This window comes from Sphaerodactylus townsendi, linkage group LG01 (assembly GCF_021028975.2).
Source record: "Sphaerodactylus townsendi isolate TG3544 linkage group LG01, MPM_Stown_v2.3, whole genome shotgun sequence".
NCBI classification, from domain to species: Eukaryota; Metazoa; Chordata; class Lepidosauria; order Squamata; family Sphaerodactylidae; genus Sphaerodactylus; species Sphaerodactylus townsendi.
The window spans coordinates 193,932,578-193,948,170 of NC_059425.1; the positions used below are offsets into that span (position 1 = coordinate 193,932,578).

General features: G+C 75.4%; 1 protein-coding gene across 1 annotated transcript in view; it reads left to right on the forward strand.

The window, feature by feature from the left end:
- SUPT3H (SPT3 homolog, SAGA and STAGA complex component) overlaps window positions 1-15,593 on the forward strand; it is a 266,061-nt gene that overhangs the window by 243,349 nt on the left and 7,119 nt on the right. Inside the window, exon 10 of the mRNA XM_048506781.1 lies at window positions 14,155-14,267. Coding sequence (XP_048362738.1) covers window positions 14,155-14,267 — 113 coding nt within the window. The remainder of the gene's footprint in view (window positions 1-14,154; window positions 14,268-15,593) is intronic.

A 15,593-nucleotide genomic window follows, 5' to 3' on the forward strand; every position in this document is an offset into this window, starting at 1 on the left:
GGGGGGTGGGGGGGGGGGGGGGTGGGGGGGGGGGGGGGTGGGGGGGGGGGGGGGTGGGGGGGGGGGGGGGTGGGGGGGGGGGGGGGTGGGGGGGGGGGGGGGTGGGGGGGGGGGGGGGTGGGGGGGGGGGGGGGTGGGGGGGGGGGGGGGTGGGGGGGGGGGGGGGTGGGGGGGGGGGGGGGTGGGGGGGGGGGGGGGTGGGGGGGGGGGGGGGTGGGGGGGGGGGGGGGTGGGGGGGGGGGGGGGTGGGGGGGGGGGGGGGTGGGGGGGGGGGGGGGTGGGGGGGGGGGGGGGTGGGGGGGGGGGGGGGTGGGGGGGGGGGGGGGTGGGGGGGGGGGGGGGTGGGGGGGGGGGGGGGTGGGGGGGGGGGGGGGTGGGGGGGGGGGGGGGTGGGGGGGGGGGGGGGTGGGGGGGGGGGGGGGTGGGGGGGGGGGGGGGTGGGGGGGGGGGGGGGTGGGGGGGGGGGGGGGTGGGGGGGGGGGGGGGTGGGGGGGGGGGGGGGTGGGGGGGGGGGGGGGTGGGGGGGGGGGGGGGTGGGGGGGGGGGGGGGTGGGGGGGGGGGGGGGTGGGGGGGGGGGGGGGTGGGGGGGGGGGGGGGTGGGGGGGGGGGGGGGTGGGGGGGGGGGGGGGTGGGGGGGGGGGGGGGTGGGGGGGGGGGGGGGTGGGGGGGGGGGGGGGTGGGGGGGGGGGGGGGTGGGGGGGGGGGGGGGTGGGGGGGGGGGGGGGTGGGGGGGGGGGGGGGTGGGGGGGGGGGGGGGTGGGGGGGGGGGGGGGTGGGGGGGGGGGGGGGTGGGGGGGGGGGGGGGTGGGGGGGGGGGGGGGTGGGGGGGGGGGGGGGTGGGGGGGGGGGGGGGTGGGGGGGGGGGGGGGTGGGGGGGGGGGGGGGTGGGGGGGGGGGGGGGTGGGGGGGGGGGGGGGTGGGGGGGGGGGGGGGTGGGGGGGGGGGGGGGTGGGGGGGGGGGGGGGTGGGGGGGGGGGGGGGTGGGGGGGGGGGGGGGTGGGGGGGGGGGGGGGTGGGGGGGGGGGGGGGTGGGGGGGGGGGGGGGTGGGGGGGGGGGGGGGTGGGGGGGGGGGGGGGTGGGGGGGGGGGGGGGTGGGGGGGGGGGGGGGTGGGGGGGGGGGGGGGTGGGGGGGGGGGGGGGTGGGGGGGGGGGGGGGTGGGGGGGGGGGGGGGTGGGGGGGGGGGGGGGTGGGGGGGGGGGGGGGTGGGGGGGGGGGGGGGTGGGGGGGGGGGGGGGTGGGGGGGGGGGGGGGTGGGGGGGGGGGGGGGTGGGGGGGGGGGGGGGTGGGGGGGGGGGGGGGTGGGGGGGGGGGGGGGTGGGGGGGGGGGGGGGTGGGGGGGGGGGGGGGTGGGGGGGGGGGGGGGTGGGGGGGGGGGGGGGTGGGGGGGGGGGGGGGTGGGGGGGGGGGGGGGTGGGGGGGGGGGGGGGTGGGGGGGGGGGGGGGTGGGGGGGGGGGGGGGTGGGGGGGGGGGGGGGTGGGGGGGGGGGGGGGTGGGGGGGGGGGGGGGTGGGGGGGGGGGGGGGTGGGGGGGGGGGGGGGTGGGGGGGGGGGGGGGTGGGGGGGGGGGGGGGTGGGGGGGGGGGGGGGTGGGGGGGGGGGGGGGTGGGGGGGGGGGGGGGTGGGGGGGGGGGGGGGTGGGGGGGGGGGGGGGTGGGGGGGGGGGGGGGTGGGGGGGGGGGGGGGTGGGGGGGGGGGGGGGTGGGGGGGGGGGGGGGTGGGGGGGGGGGGGGGTGGGGGGGGGGGGGGGTGGGGGGGGGGGGGGGTGGGGGGGGGGGGGGGTGGGGGGGGGGGGGGGTGGGGGGGGGGGGGGGTGGGGGGGGGGGGGGGTGGGGGGGGGGGGGGGTGGGGGGGGGGGGGGGTGGGGGGGGGGGGGGGTGGGGGGGGGGGGGGGTGGGGGGGGGGGGGGGTGGGGGGGGGGGGGGGTGGGGGGGGGGGGGGGTGGGGGGGGGGGGGGGTGGGGGGGGGGGGGGGTGGGGGGGGGGGGGGGTGGGGGGGGGGGGGGGTGGGGGGGGGGGGGGGTGGGGGGGGGGGGGGGTGGGGGGGGGGGGGGGTGGGGGGGGGGGGGGGTGGGGGGGGGGGGGGGTGGGGGGGGGGGGGGGTGGGGGGGGGGGGGGGTGGGGGGGGGGGGGGGTGGGGGGGGGGGGGGGTGGGGGGGGGGGGGGGTGGGGGGGGGGGGGGGTGGGGGGGGGGGGGGGTGGGGGGGGGGGGGGGTGGGGGGGGGGGGGGGTGGGGGGGGGGGGGGGTGGGGGGGGGGGGGGGTGGGGGGGGGGGGGGGTGGGGGGGGGGGGGGGTGGGGGGGGGGGGGGGTGGGGGGGGGGGGGGGTGGGGGGGGGGGGGGGTGGGGGGGGGGGGGGGTGGGGGGGGGGGGGGGTGGGGGGGGGGGGGGGTGGGGGGGGGGGGGGGTGGGGGGGGGGGGGGGTGGGGGGGGGGGGGGGTGGGGGGGGGGGGGGGTGGGGGGGGGGGGGGGTGGGGGGGGGGGGGGGTGGGGGGGGGGGGGGGTGGGGGGGGGGGGGGGTGGGGGGGGGGGGGGGTGGGGGGGGGGGGGGGTGGGGGGGGGGGGGGGTGGGGGGGGGGGGGGGTGGGGGGGGGGGGGGGTGGGGGGGGGGGGGGGTGGGGGGGGGGGGGGGTGGGGGGGGGGGGGGGTGGGGGGGGGGGGGGGTGGGGGGGGGGGGGGGTGGGGGGGGGGGGGGGTGGGGGGGGGGGGGGGTGGGGGGGGGGGGGGGTGGGGGGGGGGGGGGGTGGGGGGGGGGGGGGGTGGGGGGGGGGGGGGGTGGGGGGGGGGGGGGGTGGGGGGGGGGGGGGGTGGGGGGGGGGGGGGGTGGGGGGGGGGGGGGGTGGGGGGGGGGGGGGGTGGGGGGGGGGGGGGGTGGGGGGGGGGGGGGGTGGGGGGGGGGGGGGGTGGGGGGGGGGGGGGGTGGGGGGGGGGGGGGGTGGGGGGGGGGGGGGGTGGGGGGGGGGGGGGGTGGGGGGGGGGGGGGGTGGGGGGGGGGGGGGGTGGGGGGGGGGGGGGGTGGGGGGGGGGGGGGGTGGGGGGGGGGGGGGGTGGGGGGGGGGGGGGGTGGGGGGGGGGGGGGGTGGGGGGGGGGGGGGGTGGGGGGGGGGGGGGGTGGGGGGGGGGGGGGGTGGGGGGGGGGGGGGGTGGGGGGGGGGGGGGGTGGGGGGGGGGGGGGGTGGGGGGGGGGGGGGGTGGGGGGGGGGGGGGGTGGGGGGGGGGGGGGGTGGGGGGGGGGGGGGGTGGGGGGGGGGGGGGGTGGGGGGGGGGGGGGGTGGGGGGGGGGGGGGGTGGGGGGGGGGGGGGGTGGGGGGGGGGGGGGGTGGGGGGGGGGGGGGGTGGGGGGGGGGGGGGGTGGGGGGGGGGGGGGGTGGGGGGGGGGGGGGGTGGGGGGGGGGGGGGGTGGGGGGGGGGGGGGGTGGGGGGGGGGGGGGGTGGGGGGGGGGGGGGGTGGGGGGGGGGGGGGGTGGGGGGGGGGGGGGGTGGGGGGGGGGGGGGGTGGGGGGGGGGGGGGGTGGGGGGGGGGGGGGGTGGGGGGGGGGGGGGGTGGGGGGGGGGGGGGGTGGGGGGGGGGGGGGGTGGGGGGGGGGGGGGGTGGGGGGGGGGGGGGGTGGGGGGGGGGGGGGGTGGGGGGGGGGGGGGGTGGGGGGGGGGGGGGGTGGGGGGGGGGGGGGGTGGGGGGGGGGGGGGGTGGGGGGGGGGGGGGGTGGGGGGGGGGGGGGGTGGGGGGGGGGGGGGGTGGGGGGGGGGGGGGGTGGGGGGGGGGGGGGGTGGGGGGGGGGGGGGGTGGGGGGGGGGGGGGGTGGGGGGGGGGGGGGGTGGGGGGGGGGGGGGGTGGGGGGGGGGGGGGGTGGGGGGGGGGGGGGGTGGGGGGGGGGGGGGGTGGGGGGGGGGGGGGGTGGGGGGGGGGGGGGGTGGGGGGGGGGGGGGGTGGGGGGGGGGGGGGGTGGGGGGGGGGGGGGGTGGGGGGGGGGGGGGGTGGGGGGGGGGGGGGGTGGGGGGGGGGGGGGGTGGGGGGGGGGGGGGGTGGGGGGGGGGGGGGGTGGGGGGGGGGGGGGGTGGGGGGGGGGGGGGGTGGGGGGGGGGGGGGGTGGGGGGGGGGGGGGGTGGGGGGGGGGGGGGGTGGGGGGGGGGGGGGGTGGGGGGGGGGGGGGGTGGGGGGGGGGGGGGGTGGGGGGGGGGGGGGGTGGGGGGGGGGGGGGGTGGGGGGGGGGGGGGGTGGGGGGGGGGGGGGGTGGGGGGGGGGGGGGGTGGGGGGGGGGGGGGGTGGGGGGGGGGGGGGGTGGGGGGGGGGGGGGGTGGGGGGGGGGGGGGGTGGGGGGGGGGGGGGGTGGGGGGGGGGGGGGGTGGGGGGGGGGGGGGGTGGGGGGGGGGGGGGGTGGGGGGGGGGGGGGGTGGGGGGGGGGGGGGGTGGGGGGGGGGGGGGGTGGGGGGGGGGGGGGGTGGGGGGGGGGGGGGGTGGGGGGGGGGGGGGGTGGGGGGGGGGGGGGGTGGGGGGGGGGGGGGGTGGGGGGGGGGGGGGGTGGGGGGGGGGGGGGGTGGGGGGGGGGGGGGGTGGGGGGGGGGGGGGGTGGGGGGGGGGGGGGGTGGGGGGGGGGGGGGGTGGGGGGGGGGGGGGGTGGGGGGGGGGGGGGGTGGGGGGGGGGGGGGGTGGGGGGGGGGGGGGGTGGGGGGGGGGGGGGGTGGGGGGGGGGGGGGGTGGGGGGGGGGGGGGGTGGGGGGGGGGGGGGGTGGGGGGGGGGGGGGGTGGGGGGGGGGGGGGGTGGGGGGGGGGGGGGGTGGGGGGGGGGGGGGGTGGGGGGGGGGGGGGGTGGGGGGGGGGGGGGGTGGGGGGGGGGGGGGGTGGGGGGGGGGGGGGGTGGGGGGGGGGGGGGGTGGGGGGGGGGGGGGGTGGGGGGGGGGGGGGGTGGGGGGGGGGGGGGGTGGGGGGGGGGGGGGGTGGGGGGGGGGGGGGGTGGGGGGGGGGGGGGGTGGGGGGGGGGGGGGGTGGGGGGGGGGGGGGGTGGGGGGGGGGGGGGGTGGGGGGGGGGGGGGGTGGGGGGGGGGGGGGGTGGGGGGGGGGGGGGGTGGGGGGGGGGGGGGGTGGGGGGGGGGGGGGGTGGGGGGGGGGGGGGGTGGGGGGGGGGGGGGGTGGGGGGGGGGGGGGGTGGGGGGGGGGGGGGGTGGGGGGGGGGGGGGGTGGGGGGGGGGGGGGGTGGGGGGGGGGGGGGGTGGGGGGGGGGGGGGGTGGGGGGGGGGGGGGGTGGGGGGGGGGGGGGGTGGGGGGGGGGGGGGGTGGGGGGGGGGGGGGGTGGGGGGGGGGGGGGGTGGGGGGGGGGGGGGGTGGGGGGGGGGGGGGGTGGGGGGGGGGGGGGGTGGGGGGGGGGGGGGGTGGGGGGGGGGGGGGGTGGGGGGGGGGGGGGGTGGGGGGGGGGGGGGGTGGGGGGGGGGGGGGGTGGGGGGGGGGGGGGGTGGGGGGGGGGGGGGGTGGGGGGGGGGGGGGGTGGGGGGGGGGGGGGGTGGGGGGGGGGGGGGGTGGGGGGGGGGGGGGGTGGGGGGGGGGGGGGGTGGGGGGGGGGGGGGGTGGGGGGGGGGGGGGGTGGGGGGGGGGGGGGGTGGGGGGGGGGGGGGGTGGGGGGGGGGGGGGGTGGGGGGGGGGGGGGGTGGGGGGGGGGGGGGGTGGGGGGGGGGGGGGGTGGGGGGGGGGGGGGGTGGGGGGGGGGGGGGGTGGGGGGGGGGGGGGGTGGGGGGGGGGGGGGGTGGGGGGGGGGGGGGGTGGGGGGGGGGGGGGGTGGGGGGGGGGGGGGGTGGGGGGGGGGGGGGGTGGGGGGGGGGGGGGGTGGGGGGGGGGGGGGGTGGGGGGGGGGGGGGGTGGGGGGGGGGGGGGGTGGGGGGGGGGGGGGGTGGGGGGGGGGGGGGGTGGGGGGGGGGGGGGGTGGGGGGGGGGGGGGGTGGGGGGGGGGGGGGGTGGGGGGGGGGGGGGGTGGGGGGGGGGGGGGGTGGGGGGGGGGGGGGGTGGGGGGGGGGGGGGGTGGGGGGGGGGGGGGGTGGGGGGGGGGGGGGGTGGGGGGGGGGGGGGGTGGGGGGGGGGGGGGGTGGGGGGGGGGGGGGGTGGGGGGGGGGGGGGGTGGGGGGGGGGGGGGGTGGGGGGGGGGGGGGGTGGGGGGGGGGGGGGGTGGGGGGGGGGGGGGGTGGGGGGGGGGGGGGGTGGGGGGGGGGGGGGGTGGGGGGGGGGGGGGGTGGGGGGGGGGGGGGGTGGGGGGGGGGGGGGGTGGGGGGGGGGGGGGGTGGGGGGGGGGGGGGGTGGGGGGGGGGGGGGGTGGGGGGGGGGGGGGGTGGGGGGGGGGGGGGGTGGGGGGGGGGGGGGGTGGGGGGGGGGGGGGGTGGGGGGGGGGGGGGGTGGGGGGGGGGGGGGGTGGGGGGGGGGGGGGGTGGGGGGGGGGGGGGGTGGGGGGGGGGGGGGGTGGGGGGGGGGGGGGGTGGGGGGGGGGGGGGGTGGGGGGGGGGGGGGGTGGGGGGGGGGGGGGGTGGGGGGGGGGGGGGGTGGGGGGGGGGGGGGGTGGGGGGGGGGGGGGGTGGGGGGGGGGGGGGGTGGGGGGGGGGGGGGGTGGGGGGGGGGGGGGGTGGGGGGGGGGGGGGGTGGGGGGGGGGGGGGGTGGGGGGGGGGGGGGGTGGGGGGGGGGGGGGGTGGGGGGGGGGGGGGGTGGGGGGGGGGGGGGGTGGGGGGGGGGGGGGGTGGGGGGGGGGGGGGGTGGGGGGGGGGGGGGGTGGGGGGGGGGGGGGGTGGGGGGGGGGGGGGGTGGGGGGGGGGGGGGGTGGGGGGGGGGGGGGGTGGGGGGGGGGGGGGGTGGGGGGGGGGGGGGGTGGGGGGGGGGGGGGGTGGGGGGGGGGGGGGGTGGGGGGGGGGGGGGGTGGGGGGGGGGGGGGGTGGGGGGGGGGGGGGGTGGGGGGGGGGGGGGGTGGGGGGGGGGGGGGGTGGGGGGGGGGGGGGGTGGGGGGGGGGGGGGGTGGGGGGGGGGGGGGGTGGGGGGGGGGGGGGGTGGGGGGGGGGGGGGGTGGGGGGGGGGGGGGGTGGGGGGGGGGGGGGGTGGGGGGGGGGGGGGGTGGGGGGGGGGGGGGGTGGGGGGGGGGGGGGGTGGGGGGGGGGGGGGGTGGGGGGGGGGGGGGGTGGGGGGGGGGGGGGGTGGGGGGGGGGGGGGGTGGGGGGGGGGGGGGGTGGGGGGGGGGGGGGGTGGGGGGGGGGGGGGGTGGGGGGGGGGGGGGGTGGGGGGGGGGGGGGGTGGGGGGGGGGGGGGGTGGGGGGGGGGGGGGGTGGGGGGGGGGGGGGGTGGGGGGGGGGGGGGGTGGGGGGGGGGGGGGGTGGGGGGGGGGGGGGGTGGGGGGGGGGGGGGGTGGGGGGGGGGGGGGGTGGGGGGGGGGGGGGGTGGGGGGGGGGGGGGGTGGGGGGGGGGGGGGGTGGGGGGGGGGGGGGGTGGGGGGGGGGGGGGGTGGGGGGGGGGGGGGGTGGGGGGGGGGGGGGGTGGGGGGGGGGGGGGGTGGGGGGGGGGGGGGGTGGGGGGGGGGGGGGGTGGGGGGGGGGGGGGGTGGGGGGGGGGGGGGGTGGGGGGGGGGGGGGGTGGGGGGGGGGGGGGGTGGGGGGGGGGGGGGGTGGGGGGGGGGGGGGGTGGGGGGGGGGGGGGGTGGGGGGGGGGGGGGGTGGGGGGGGGGGGGGGTGGGGGGGGGGGGGGGTGGGGGGGGGGGGGGGTGGGGGGGGGGGGGGGTGGGGGGGGGGGGGGGTGGGGGGGGGGGGGGGTGGGGGGGGGGGGGGGTGGGGGGGGGGGGGGGTGGGGGGGGGGGGGGGTGGGGGGGGGGGGGGGTGGGGGGGGGGGGGGGTGGGGGGGGGGGGGGGTGGGGGGGGGGGGGGGTGGGGGGGGGGGGGGGTGGGGGGGGGGGGGGGTGGGGGGGGGGGGGGGTGGGGGGGGGGGGGGGTGGGGGGGGGGGGGGGTGGGGGGGGGGGGGGGTGGGGGGGGGGGGGGGTGGGGGGGGGGGGGGGTGGGGGGGGGGGGGGGTGGGGGGGGGGGGGGGTGGGGGGGGGGGGGGGTGGGGGGGGGGGGGGGTGGGGGGGGGGGGGGGTGGGGGGGGGGGGGGGTGGGGGGGGGGGGGGGTGGGGGGGGGGGGGGGTGGGGGGGGGGGGGGGTGGGGGGGGGGGGGGGTGGGGGGGGGGGGGGGTGGGGGGGGGGGGGGGTGGGGGGGGGGGGGGGTGGGGGGGGGGGGGGGTGGGGGGGGGGGGGGGTGGGGGGGGGGGGGGGTGGGGGGGGGGGGGGGTGGGGGGGGGGGGGGGTGGGGGGGGGGGGGGGTGGGGGGGGGGGGGGGTGGGGGGGGGGGGGGGTGGGGGGGGGGGGGGGTGGGGGGGGGGGGGGGTGGGGGGGGGGGGGGGTGGGGGGGGGGGGGGGTGGGGGGGGGGGGGGGTGGGGGGGGGGGGGGGTGGGGGGGGGGGGGGGTGGGGGGGGGGGGGGGTGGGGGGGGGGGGGGGTGGGGGGGGGGGGGGGTGGGGGGGGGGGGGGGTGGGGGGGGGGGGGGGTGGGGGGGGGGGGGGGTGGGGGGGGGGGGGGGTGGGGGGGGGGGGGGGTGGGGGGGGGGGGGGGTGGGGGGGGGGGGGGGTGGGGGGGGGGGGGGGTGGGGGGGGGGGGGGGTGGGGGGGGGGGGGGGTGGGGGGGGGGGGGGGTGGGGGGGGGGGGGGGTGGGGGGGGGGGGGGGTGGGGGGGGGGGGGGGTGGGGGGGGGGGGGGGTGGGGGGGGGGGGGGGTGGGGGGGGGGGGGGGTGGGGGGGGGGGGGGGTGGGGGGGGGGGGGGGTGGGGGGGGGGGGGGGTGGGGGGGGGGGGGGGTGGGGGGGGGGGGGGGTGGGGGGGGGGGGGGGTGGGGGGGGGGGGGGGTGGGGGGGGGGGGGGGTGGGGGGGGGGGGGGGTGGGGGGGGGGGGGGGTGGGGGGGGGGGGGGGTGGGGGGGGGGGGGGGTGGGGGGGGGGGGGGGTGGGGGGGGGGGGGGGTGGGGGGGGGGGGGGGTGGGGGGGGGGGGGGGTGGGGGGGGGGGGGGGTGGGGGGGGGGGGGGGTGGGGGGGGGGGGGGGTGGGGGGGGGGGGGGGTGGGGGGGGGGGGGGGTGGGGGGGGGGGGGGGTGGGGGGGGGGGGGGGTGGGGGGGGGGGGGGGTGGGGGGGGGGGGGGGTGGGGGGGGGGGGGGGTGGGGGGGGGGGGGGGTGGGGGGGGGGGGGGGTGGGGGGGGGGGGGGGTGGGGGGGGGGGGGGGTGGGGGGGGGGGGGGGTGGGGGGGGGGGGGGGTGGGGGGGGGGGGGGGTGGGGGGGGGGGGGGGTGGGGGGGGGGGGGGGTGGGGGGGGGGGGGGGTGGGGGGGGGGGGGGGTGGGGGGGGGGGGGGGTGGGGGGGGGGGGGGGTGGGGGGGGGGGGGGGTGGGGGGGGGGGGGGGTGGGGGGGGGGGGGGGTGGGGGGGGGGGGGGGTGGGGGGGGGGGGGGGTGGGGGGGGGGGGGGGTGGGGGGGGGGGGGGGTGGGGGGGGGGGGGGGTGGGGGGGGGGGGGGGTGGGGGGGGGGGGGGGTGGGGGGGGGGGGGGGTGGGGGGGGGGGGGGGTGGGGGGGGGGGGGGGTGGGGGGGGGGGGGGGTGGGGGGGGGGGGGGGTGGGGGGGGGGGGGGGTGGGGGGGGGGGGGGGTGGGGGGGGGGGGGGGTGGGGGGGGGGGGGGGTGGGGGGACCTCCCTCCCTCCCTCCCTCCCTCCCTCCCTTCCTTCCTTCCTTCCTTCCTTCCTTCCTACCCTCCCTCCCTCTCTCCCTTCCTCCTGCTGCCAAGTCACAGCCGGCTTATGACAACCCTGTAGGACATTTAAGGTGGTGGTTTGCCATTCCTTGCCTCCACGTCAAGACCCTTGCATTCCTTGGAGGTGGTTTGCCATTCCTTGCCTCCATGTCAAGGCCCTTGCGTTCCTTGGAGACCTCCCATCCAAATACTTCCCAGGGTCGACCCAGCTTAGCTTCTGAGATCTGACGGGATCAGGCTAGCTTGGGTTATCCAGGTTGAGGATTTCCTTACTGCTACAGAAATGGCCACAGCACCCGGCTGTGGTGCCAAGTAACATAAAGAGTAGAATTAGGGCTTCTCTGGAAAAACACTGCACTGGAGATAGTTGTGTGTTACCATTCGAGAGGGCTCTAAATTAATGGACTGCTTCATATAACCAAGTATATCACACACACACACACACACGAAAGATCACTACGGAAGCAGCGAAATGAGAGTTTAAAGCTAGAACTTGGGGGGGGGGGGACGAGCCCTCTAAAAAGCATGAAAAACAGCACATGACATGGCTCTAATACCTGGAAGCACAATGACATATCTAAACAGAAGGCATTTGTCTTGTTGTCCCTAACAAGCGCTTGATTTACAGAAATGGCTGTTTCGCTGGCCAATCACAGCATGAAAAATAAATGACACGTGCAGTACAGCGTGTAAAGGTCAGACGCTGAGGAAAGTTGGTTCGGGAAGTGGACTTTTTGCCAATTTGGTGCACTTTTTCTTCTTTGGTCTTCCTTTTCTTTTCTTCCCCCCCCCCCCCCCCCAATTTTTTCCTTTTTGATAGAGAGAAGGCGTTCTTAGGCCATAGCCTGACATCTGCAAGCGGTTAAGGAGACGATGCTTCAGATTAAATTCATTTCAACATCCGAGAGGCTCGCAATGAAGTCAGATTTTTGCACCTAATAATTATAATCAAGACCCACCAATATAAAGCTGCAACAGACAGATTAGTAGTATGGGAGGCTTTGGAACCTGAGAAGCTTTTTAGAAAAAATACGGGCGCAGCATTCTTGGAGACTCGGCCACAGCTTTGTAGCAGCAGTTATCCAAAAAAATATTGAAGGGGTATTGTGACTAGGTTTTCACAGTCTGACTGCAAGACCAGGTGCTGAGGAGGAGCAGCAGCAGAAGGCCATTGCTTTCACATCCAGCCTGTGAGCTCCCAAAGGCACCTGGTGGGCCACTGCGAGTAGCAGAGAGCTGGACTAGATGGACTCTGGTCTGATCCAGCAGGCTAGTTCTTATGTTCTTATGTTCTTATGTTCAAGGATGCTGATAGAAGAACCGCACAAACTTTGCTCTTAAATAATTAAGTGTTTTTCACAGAGGAACCTGCTGATAAACCCAAGAGGGCTGGGTTAAACTGGTGGGGGCTTTGGTCAGACGACGTAACCAGGGCCGGTAGCTTTACATGTCATTCCATAATGGCTTAGGAATGACCTCGGTTGAACTGGAAGCGGCATGGGTCTTCGAAATAACCGGCAGAACTGCTTCCAAATAACATTTTGATATCTGTTAGTCAAGATAAATATTGTAAAATCTTCAGGTAGACTGGACAAGTTGATAAGATAATAATGAGAATTAAGAAATGAGAAGAAAGAATTGAAGATACTGATCTTAGAAGATGGTATGGATAAAAAGATTAGATTAGTATTAAGATAAAATAAGAAGTTTTGATTACTCTTTAGTTGATGTGTGAATTAATAAGGATGTATTAAGTTTATCGTGTGTATATATTTTTAAACCTAATTTAAGAAAAAATTTAAAAAATAAATAATCGGCAGAACTGGTCAGGTGGTGCCGTCTCCAAATCTGACTCGCAATCGAGAAGTAGATTTAGAGTAACATTTAAAAAAATGAATTAAATGTATTTTAAAAGACAATATATGTGCATAATGCTTTTCGATGGAGATTCTCATACTCCTAAGCAAGAGAGCAGAATGTCGTGCTAATCTCTCTGTTATATAGAACTAATGAAGTAAAGTGGTTGGAAGTTTCAAATCCCTGCTCTGCCATGGAAACTTACTGGGTGACTTTGGGCCAATCACACACACTCTCAGCCTAACCTTCCTCACAGGGTTGGTGTAGGGAAAAAGTAGAGAAGAGGGGAACGATGTAAGCTGCTTTGGTTCCCTTTTGAGAGAAAGGCAGATTATACATGGTATAGTGGTTAAGAGCAGGGAACTCTAATTTAGAGAACTGAGTTTGTTTCCCTCCCCATGAAGCCTGCTGGGTGACCTTGGGCTAGTCACAGTTTTCTCCAAACTCTCAGCCCCACCTACCTTACAAGGTACCTGTTGTGGGGGTGGGGGAGGCAATTGTAAGCTGGGGTGCTGTGTGGTTTCTGGGCTGTATGGCCGTGTTCTAGCAGCATTCTCTCCTGACGTTTCACCTACATCTGTGGCTGGCATCTTCAGAGGATCTGATGTTGGGAAAGCAAGTGGAGTATATATACCTGTTGGAGTATCCAGGGTGGGGGACAGGGAACCTGCCCTATAGATTTTTTATGGGGGGGTTCGGGGGTGAGACCACGCCCCCACCCACCCCTTGGGCGTGGCCACACCTCTCCAAGCCCCGCCCCTGGCCTATAAAAACACCTTTCCGAGGCCAGGGTTGGCAGACTCCGCTCCCGCCCCACCCCGCCCCCCCCACCAGCTGGGCTCCCAGCCAGCAGCCAGCAGTCCCTTCTGCCCTCCCCTTCGGGCTGAGGCGTAGCTAGGAAAAATGGAGCCATGTTTAAACATAAACAGAACAGAAAATTAAGAGAAATAGGAGCCATGTGATATTTACAGTTGCATTAAAATAAAAAGAGAAGAATAAGTATATATGTAATATTATTGACAATGATATAATGAACAATAAACAATGCACAATGATCATGACCATTAGGAGCATTGAATAGTGATATAAGAAGCATTAAATGATAATTATCTTAATAAATCTTAGGATCAGATTTTTTACCGACTAAATAGGCCACGAGGACATCATCGTGTTCAGTTCCGTCCTAACGTGCATTGTCTTCGTTAGTACATGATACTGATTATACTGTATTCGTGTACGACTGGTGGTATGAATCCAGCTGAACAACGGGCAACGTATTCTGGTTCCACAGGATCAGGGGTTGACATTTCTGTTGGAATTTCCAGCCTTGCTTGCATGCAGCGGAATCTGCAGGGAATTCTGGGAAGCTGCACGAACAGTCTAAAGGTGACAGTTGAAATCCGTTGGTAGTGTTCTGTTGTTCCCTGACTGACTGAGTGAAGAGGTTGCTCTGTATACTGCTTAACCAATCCTATGCAAAAGTGCTCTGACTAAAGATACTGTAAAAGCTTACCATACTAGCACAACCAAACTAACAAACCATGAGCCGTGAATGTCACCATATCCATGTGTTACTTTGCTGATGTGTATCTATTGTATCTGTTTTCTCTCTCAGTTAAAGTAAAGTTCTCTTCATGTTTATGAACTTCTGAGGTGAAACGGCTGGTCTTTTGAGATATATCTATTCTAATTGAACGTGCCACACAATCCACATTTCTGCTCGTTACTCTGCTTGACAGGATTATATATTGTAAATGTACCTGTTGCCCATCAATTGCGACCGCACTTGGAGTACTGTGTTCAGTTCTGGTCGCCACATCTCAAAAAGGATATCAAAGAGATAGAAAAAGTGCAGAGAAGGGCAATGAGGATGATTGAGGGACTGGAGCACCTTCCTTATGAGGAGAGGCTGCAGCGTTTGGGACTCTTTAGTTTGGAGCGGAGACATCTGAGGGGGGATATGATTGAAGTCTATAAAATTATGCATGGGGTAGAAAATGTTGACAGAGAGAACTTTTTCTCTCTTTCTCACAATACTAGAACCAGGGGGTATGCATTGAAAATGCTGGGGGGAAGAATTAGGACTAATAAAAGGAAACACTTCTTCACACAACGTGTGATTGGTGTTTGGAATATGCTGCCACAGGAGGTGGTGATGGCCACTAACCTGGATAGCTTTAAAAGGGGCTTGGACAGATTTATGGAGGAGAAGTCGATTTATGGCTACCAATCTTGATCCTCTTTGATCTGAGATTGCAAATGCCTTAACAGACCAGGTGCTTTCCGGAGCAGCAGCAGCAGCCGCATGCGTATTGCTTTCACATCCTGCATTGAAGGCTTCAAAGAAGGCACCTGGTGGGCCACTGCGAGTAGCAGAGAGCTGGACTAGATGGACTCTGGTCTGATCCAGCTGGCTTGTTCTTATGTTCTTAATTTCTGGGAAAGAAGTATTAGCTTTTGCTCTTTTACCCCAGTGACAAATAATAATAAACCATGATGCCTTTCCTGTGTTTTATTTGCCCAGTCAAGAAAGCTTCCAAGTTCCGAGACTGGTTGGACTGCAGCAGCCTGGAAATGAAACCAAATGCCATCGCCATGGAGATCTTGGCTTATTTAGCCTACGAGACTGTTGCACAGGTAACCACATGAGCTTTTTGTGGCAACCAAATGGCTTGTGGAAAAATTTGCTCGTTTATGATGATCTTTTCAAATGAAATTGATTGTTTCCATAGGTCTGGGCTGTCATTCTGTGCTGTTTTCTAGGGTATTGTGGTATGACTGATACGCAGCCTGATGTGCAGGATCTGCTCTGTTCACCTGTTTATGTCGTACCTTTTGTTTATCACCTGTTGTAAGTGGAAAATTAGCTGGAGTGGCTCACATGTGAAGACTCGTGTGTGTCTGTCTGTGTGCTGACAACTCACTGCTGGTTTACGGCCACCGCACAAGGTTTTCAAGTTAAGAGATGTTCAGGGGTGGTATTAGGTTTTGGACCTTGAATCAATAAACAGACTCCATATTATTGATCAGCAGCATTTATTGGTTGGCAACAAAGCATCCATCTTGTTACAGCCAGTTCTGCTGAACCTGGCTTTTACTATCCCCATTACCCAGAAGTTGACCCCCCCCCCCTTTCAGTTTTCCCGAAGAATGTGAGAAAGAGTTATTTCGGAGCTTAGGCACCCCAAGGTCGGTGACAGATAGAGATAAAGACACCTGGCCTCCTGCCCCCACAGGCCAATGGAAGCATCCCGTTTCCCATGGGACCAGAAGTGCCAGGGGTAAGCCTCATTATCTACTCAGCGTGTGAAGCCATAAAATAAATATCAAGGAAATAATGTCCCATTACAGCAGTGGTAACATATAGCAGGCTGGTTACATATATCTTGTAGTGATTACATTGAGCTAGGAATGCATCTCAATCAACTAAGTGAAATCCCTGACAGGTGCAAAGGGTCGTCACATCAGACAGCATGGCCGTTGGGGTTCACTCATGCGTGCCTGAGTAGCTATGCATCAGTGGGAAGTAAATAAAAATAATAATACGCACCTCCGTGCGAAGGGGCATGCCCCAGCCAATTTGCTCGCTGGCCATGTGAACAGCCTGGGGCCACGTCAGCCAGCCATGTGAAGAAGAAGAAGAAGAAGAAGAAGAAGAAGAAGAAGAAGAAGAAGAAGAAGAAGAAGAAGAAGAAGAAGAGTTTGGATTTATATCCCCCCTTTCTCTCCTGCAGGTGACTCAAAGGGGCTGACAATCTCCTTGCCCTTCCCCCCTCACAACAAACACCCTGTGAGGTGGGTGGGGCTGAGAGAGCTCCGAGAAGCTGTGACTAGCCCAAGGTCACCCAGCTGGCGTGTGTGGGAGTGCACAGGCTAACCTGAATTCCCCAGATAAGCCTCCACAGCTCAGGCGGCAGAGCTGGGAATCAAACCCGGTTCCTCCAGATTAGATACATGAGCTCT